Source organism: Aplysia californica, unplaced genomic scaffold (assembly GCF_000002075.1).
Source record: "Aplysia californica isolate F4 #8 unplaced genomic scaffold, AplCal3.0 scaffold00138, whole genome shotgun sequence".
NCBI lineage: Eukaryota > Metazoa > Mollusca > Gastropoda > Aplysiida > Aplysiidae > Aplysia > Aplysia californica.
Genome location: NW_004797408.1, coordinates 1,477,222 through 1,484,384, shown reverse-complemented (window position 1 = coordinate 1,484,384; position 7,163 = coordinate 1,477,222). Strand labels below are relative to the sequence as shown.

The 7,163-nt window shown below is 41.2% G+C and overlaps 1 protein-coding gene across 1 annotated transcript in view; it reads left to right on the top strand.

Moving 5' to 3' along the window:
- Window positions 1-282: 282 nt before the first annotated feature.
- LOC101844993 (transient receptor potential cation channel subfamily M member-like 2) overlaps window positions 283-7,163 on the top strand; it is a gene marked incomplete at its 5' end in the record, with an annotated part of 48,224 nt that continues 41,343 nt past the window's right edge. Inside the window, 5 exon segments of the mRNA XM_013081629.1 lie at window positions 283-462; window positions 2,592-2,825; window positions 4,360-4,508; window positions 5,101-5,135; window positions 5,561-5,753. Of these exon segments, the coding sequence (XP_012937083.1) occupies window positions 283-462; window positions 2,592-2,825; window positions 4,360-4,508; window positions 5,101-5,135; window positions 5,561-5,753 (791 nt within the window).

Here is a 7,163-nt window from a genome sequence, read left to right as displayed (position 1 = left end):
GTAGTAGTAGTAGTAGTAGTAGTAGTAGTAGTAGTAGTAGTAGTAGTAGTAGTCGTGATCAATATTAATAAACCATTCAATCGCGTTGAAGTGGATATAGGTTGTAGCTTCAGTGCAATACAACGTCCTTTGAATCATTTTTTTTGTTTAGCGAAAGTAACGCCAGAGACACAATGTTTCACTCCTTTACCCTGTGTAGCAGTTTGTTGTCACCGTTCTCCTCACCGACCCTCTCCCCTCCTCTCTAACCCCTGATTTAATTTGCCTTCTGCGAATCCCCAGCCACGCCAGTATCTGTTACTAGACAAGGACACGAGCATCAGTGACGTCACTCATTTCATGGCCCTGGCCTGGAAGCTTCATGTTCCAGAGGTTGTGCTCACCATCATCTCAAGCCAGGAATATTATCAGCCCTGGGGTAACTCAAGCCACGTCCTCGACTTCCAGATCGGTCTGATTCAGGTTCCCCACTGAGTTAAATGTGGTCTTGTTTCTTCCGTGGTCATCGTGTTCCTTTACTTAATTGTGTCTGGTTTGGTGGGCACAACTGGTGTCCTTTTAAACTTCGTTAAAGCCGTATTGTCTTTTCTCAGACAGTTTACGGTTATAGTATGAGGTTGCATTACAGGAAGAGCAGTAAAGAGTTAGCTCTGTAGTCCGTTTGTTATTTCCTTGCACTAGAGGTTAACCCAAGAGTTCACTGTAGGAACACAGCAAAATGAGATGGGACTATAATTTCTAACTGTGGAATTGTATTTATATACATTACGTCTGTATGGATAGTTGCTTTCCGATTGAAGAAGGTTTTAAAATCAAATGTTTCTGTTTCTCTGATGGGTTGTTGTATCTCACTCATCTCCAAAAAATACCTGAATTGTGTTCGAGGGACGTGAAATAGTAGCAATTATATAGCAAGACGGATACTTGGAGGTCAAGAGGTTTTTATGCGTCCTCTGCACATTTTCGTCATGGTTGCTTATGAAATGTGAGTGGAGGTTGCCCACCCATCAGTGACATAGACTTTTTATCGACACCTTTACTCTGCGTGTCCGTTCTTCCATTAAAACAGCAGGCAAAGTGTTTTCCTTTTGTATTGACCGTTTTCTGTCTATTAGGGATTAAATTGCAAGAAGAACTTTTACTGCGGCCATGAGAAAAGCTCTTCTTCTTTATAGGTAACTACCCCACGTGAATCCGGAGCAAAAATTTGTGGGCCCGCACGTAAATCCCGCTAATTTGCTGTCCCTCTGTTGCTTCTGTCTTCATTGCCTTTTTTCAGATACGATATGATCGCTTTCATTTCTATACGTTTCTTTGCAACCTCAAAATATCAAACACATCTGTTCGTTTAAAACGTAACACTGAAACTCAAGATTTTATTTAATTCATTTGACAGAGTCATAACAAAAATTTTGTCTATTGTTGTTAAATATATTATACATCCTTTTAACAAGTAAGAATAGTACATATTGATTATGACAGAATTCCTCACGCTGTCTTTGTTTGGCCCTGAACTGTTTTAGTTTTATGACATCCTCTTGACTTATGACTTTACCTCACGTCATATTTTTATCTTGTCTGACCTCACCGACCCTGAAAGTCGATGTGACCTTCGGATACAACTGAACATACACTTTCCCTTTTCGTTTACCAACATTTTGGACATTGGGGTCAGCTGGCGAAAATATTGCCTGCTAAGCTATTTCTTTTTTCCGGGCAACCCCTTTCCTCTTTCTCCCCCTTACCCGTACTGTCTTGATTGATTTAGTAGTCTTGGGGACCGTGATGTATCTCTACCAGTCCTTTTCTAGCTGTGCCCTTGTGGGGGGACATTTTTCGAAAGGGGGAGAAGATAGTTTGGTTGTAGCATTGGTAACGTCCGCTTGGGAGTTGTAGTAGGCTTCGACGTACCTTTTGTGAAAGAGAAATGATAGTTAATAGGGGAGTACGCTCCAAGGCTATCTCGCCTATTACAGGACCAAATTTCACCAAATTTCTCACATATAACAGGCGTAGTAAGGAATCTTAAAACCCACAATCAATTTTGAGGAAAAAAGTTTCGTTTAAATGGATACGGCGGACATATTGGATTTTGTTGACATGTCTTACGTAAGGAATACCGCACTTATTGTTCGTGGAAATTGATTTGTCTATTTTGCATACATGTTAACAAGCTTTAGATCTAAAATTGTGTCTGTGATTTTTTTCCAAAAGAAATTAGAACCTTTTAAATTAACTTTTTCCTGAGGTATTATTCAAATTTGAAAACAATCCGTGAAAATCCAATTTAAAAATTCATCATCATCATCATCATCATCATCATCATCATCATCATCATCATCATCATCCTCATCATCATCATCATCATCATCATCATCATCATCATCATCATCCTCACCGACTAAACAATTTCACATTCTCTTTTTTTTCTCCTTGTTCCTTTTTTCTTGAAACAAAACAATTTGCCCCATGTCAATACATTTAACTTAACCTACAAATATCGCCACCAAAATTAGGAGACGGGACCCAAAAAAAATAAAAATGAAAAACAATTTTAAAATACTTCAAAATCCTCACTTTGTAATCGTCAGGCCGCTCGACTGACCAAGATGTGGCTGCTGTCAGAGGGCGTGGCCGGCGGCCTGGCGGACATCCTGGGCGAGGCAGCGGCCGAGGAGAGACTGAGGAGGCGCATGGTGGAGTCCGAGCAGGCCAACCTCACCTACACAATGGACATGGAGACCTACCCCAACCTCGTGCTCATGGGGCTGACAGCCTTGGAGCAACTGACCTACGGGGAACAGGTGGCCTCTAATGCCAAAATAGTGAGTAGAAACCAAAGTCTTGAATGATTTTCTTCGCCTTCTTCTATCCCGTGGTTGGGGAAACCGTGGGGACACCTCTGCATCTGAAAACCAGCTCTCACCATTTCTCTTTGTCCTCTGCTTTCCTCAGATTGTCACCCATCGTCTTCCCTGTCCACTCAGCGATGTTGTCCTCCCATCTCCTTCTCTGCCTTCCTCTCTTTCTCTTTCCTTTTACAGTTCCTTTTAGGATTGTTTTGGAAAGCCCTATGGATCTTGTGACATGCCCATACCATTTTAATATTCGTCTCTTCACATTGTGGTCAGTAGATCATCATGCTACCTCACTGCATTTGTGATTCTGTTTCGTACCTTGAATGATAATAAGGTTATATATAGAATATCCTTCTACTGTAATGGCCTCCGCCGCTCTTTGTTGGCTTATAAAAAACTTCTCCGTGAAACATGTGCACCATGGGTGTCTGAATGAAGGGCAGAATATCGCCATGGATATGGAGACGTACCCCGCCTCGTGCTCATGGGGCTGGCAGCCTTGGAGCAACTGACTTACGGGGACGAAGAGGCCTCTAAGGCAGAGTAGTGGGTAGAAACTAGAGTCTTGGAATATATTTTTACAGTACAGAATTGGTAGCTTTTATATAAGGGCAAGCGGGCTAACCCAGGTTTCAGGGGTTTCCAGAAATCTTGTCCGTCGCCAAAAGTGGGCATTGCCCTACCTATGGGACAAGTTTGGTTTTCATTGGTGAGTATATTTGGTTATAGAGAAAACCTTCCTAGTCTTTTAAAGATAAATTTCATGGGTCCAAAAACTTTACCTTCGGTTTACTCAAAACCGCATATTTGGGGATAACCCTTGTGCTTAAAAGCGACCAGTTATTAGAATATCCTTCTAATGTAATTGCCACCGCCATCCTAATTGCTGGCTTGAAACATTTCTCTGTCATACATGTGCACCATGGGCCTCTAAATGAAGGCCACAATACCAATATCGTTCCATTCAGGTTCGTGCGCATCCTGTCCTCTCTTGGCCTTCATTTAGGGAATTTGATGTGTATTACAAAACCAAATGGAGCGCTCCATAGCGAACCGGAGCTAAGGCAAGATGCACGGTATACGATTTCATGAGACAGGCCTATGGATTGAATAAAACATTAGTTTCACATAATAAAGACATATGGTACAGACGCATCATCGCTTCAACATCCCCCTGCCCCCCCCCCCCCCGCACACATAACCAAGCATTGCAAAAGGAATCCTTTTAAGTCACCAATAGTGTAAGCGTTGCCAGGATAAGCTGATTACGTAGACACACAGACACATAGATTGCTGTTAACACGAACAGCACGTCGACTCGCTTTTTTCATATTAGTAGAAAGAATCTGAAAACAAAGAGAAAAGAGGACAAAAAAAACAACCCTATCAAAAGGTGACGAACCAGAAGAGCAATATGTATATATTTTTTTCGAACGTTATCAATCTATTGCGTCCCTATTTCGTTTAAGGCAGCAAAAAATCTCTTAGAATAAATTCACAGGGTCCAGAAACAGAGCCTTCTATCAAGTTAGCCAACAAAGGAGCCGAGATGGAGCTGGATCCCCACCATTCTCATTTCCTCCTGATGCGCACGGCGGAGGCAGGGGAAAGCAAATCGAACGCTACGAATGGCTTTAATATAGAGTCCAGGTACGCTTTTTCCAGAGATTTCCAACAAAATCTGTTGTCACCTGTCCGTCTTATCAAATCCTGTGAATGAGCTAGAGTTTTGTTCCTCGGTGGGTTTACGCTCAGATTAACTTAGATAAATTGCGTTTCCCTAATGCGGAGAAAGCGGTGGGCTGTGGTAAGTGAAAAGAAGTAGGCATGAGGGAAGAAGTAAATGCTATCAAACTTGTGTATTGTGAACTAACGTTTATAATCCTGTGTTTATGTATGTGTGTGTGTGTGTGTGTGCGCGAGTGTGTGTGTGTGTGTGTGTGTTAGTGTTTACGCACGAGAGCACTAATTGTAAGGATGTGTGTTAGAAGGAATTATTCTCTGCTCTAATTCTGCTATGTTGATGTGATTTTTGTCTCAGCTGAATCTTTTCTTGTTCTGGTATAAGAATACAAAAACCATTGGAAACATTTTTGTAGAAATTGGTCGGCTCAAGTATTTACAGCAGGGAGCACATCGACTGCTGTACAGCTGCAACACATTTCTTCTTTCTCTTTCCCCTAAAAAACAAATTATTACTACTTTGAAACCCAAATCTGACTACGGTTGATCTGTACTTCAGGTTTATCCAGTACATGACCAGCAAGACGAGAACTGGTAAGGGATAAGAAAAGTATAAAATATTCGTCACAAAAACGCAGAGGTTTCGTGAAGAAACTGTAAGTAATAATAATATTATTATTATCAGCATTATTCTAACACCAAGAAGGGTGAGAAGGTATTGCGCTTGCAAGCTACTGCAGACACCAAACATGGTAACAAAAAGAGGTAAAGATATGATAGTAAGCAACTTGTAATGATGACTAATGTTGACATGTAATGATGACATGGATATATTTTATACATAATATATAATATTATAACATGTATTTTATATACATTGTATTATGTGTGTGTGTGTGGGGGGGGGGGGGTGCCCTTGCGTGTGTGAAAATCTGTTTGTTTTTGTGCGCCCGCTCACTCGAACGCGGGCATACATGAATGATTACGTTCATCTCTGGTTTGTCTTTCAAATCGTACAGACGACACAAAGAAGTCGCCCTCATCCCACGACTCTGTGGCACCGGTCGTAGGACTGCTGGTACAGGGAGGACCTCGGGAGATAGACAGGGTGCTGTGGCTGCTCAAACGACAAATCCCTGTGATTGTCATCAAGGGGAAGAAAGGTTTTGCCTCCGGACTCATTGCCTATGCCTATTCCGAAGGCATGAAAGGGTGAGAGTTTGAGTAATGATGACAAAGTGGTTGTACATTAGCTTACAAACGCCTGCTCTCTTTCGTCTCGCTGCCTCTGTGTCTCTATCTTTCTCTACCTCTGTCTCTCGGTCTCTGTCTTTCTCTATCTCAGAATAAAAATACTGAAGTCCTCCACCAGCCTGCTCAAAACTTAACAAACATTGCGTCTGCAGTCATGAAAGTGCACGATAGCCAATTCAAAGCAGTGAGGAATTTGACGAGTATTATAATTATTATGCTGAAGTCGCTTCAAGATAAGCTATTTAAGCTAGATGTGCGTGTTTTGGTAGACTAAGAAATATACAGTGTGATCCAAAAAAAACAACTTTACAACATTTTTTCTGAATATCTCTCGCAAAAATTGTTCTAGAATGCTGTGATTTGGAACAGAACATATTCATTCAAAAGGAATTTGTTTGATATAAAATATACGAAAAAGAAACATGCTTTGAAAACGGAAACGGCTAAAAGAAAAAAGCACCCCAAAACGCAAAGTTCACCAATGTTTAAAAATCTTGTAAAGGAAGTCGTGAAAAGATTAGTTGACCTTTTTCTTTATTTTCTCTTTGCCATTAATTTCCATCTCTGTGACACTTAAACAATATTTAAATTCGTTTACAGAGTTTTAAAAACCAAATGACTTCATTCTGAAATTCCTAGAAGCAGTGCTCCACTTTCCCTCCTTGGGATTCGACACATTTTTAACGCGTTGTTCGAAATGCTCAGTGGCGTCCTAACACAAAGACCTGCTAAACCATGGGTTTTTTAAGCCACATACACTGTACATATTCACTAGGAAATGGCTTCTAGAGACAATAGAGTGGGGGTGCCCAATAGACAGCATTTTTTAAGTTAACATATCCCGCAGAGTGAAAATGGGCATTGCACTTAATCAAAATTCATCGAGGAAATGATCCCTCTTTACAAGACAATCGAGGAATCATGAACACATTGTCATGCTCTGATCCATGTCATCTCGGCCTAGCGAAGATGAACATGGTATAGTCGTAGGTTAAGATATGCCATGATAATGCAGACTGTCGATGTGTAGGAAAGTCCTAGCTGCAGATCTTCTACGGAAAGACGTCTCAATGGACTCGGCTTCTGAAATCAGCACTCTGCTGACGTTTAAAGGGCTGCGCATGGTGCGTATTCGACCTGAATTGGTCATTTTTTAAAGAAACTTTTAGTTCTGATTCGCTATAGATCCAAATTGACGGAACTTCTCTACTCATGACGCCAAAGGTCTGGAGGGCACCTAAGCATTCTCTCCATGCCGTGCGCAGAACTTACGAAATGTCAGGGATAGTGAGTTTGTGGAGAGGTAATGTTCAATACAAAAAGCTCTCTGCTCTCTACTAAACGTAGCTATGATCTCAGCAGGCAAAC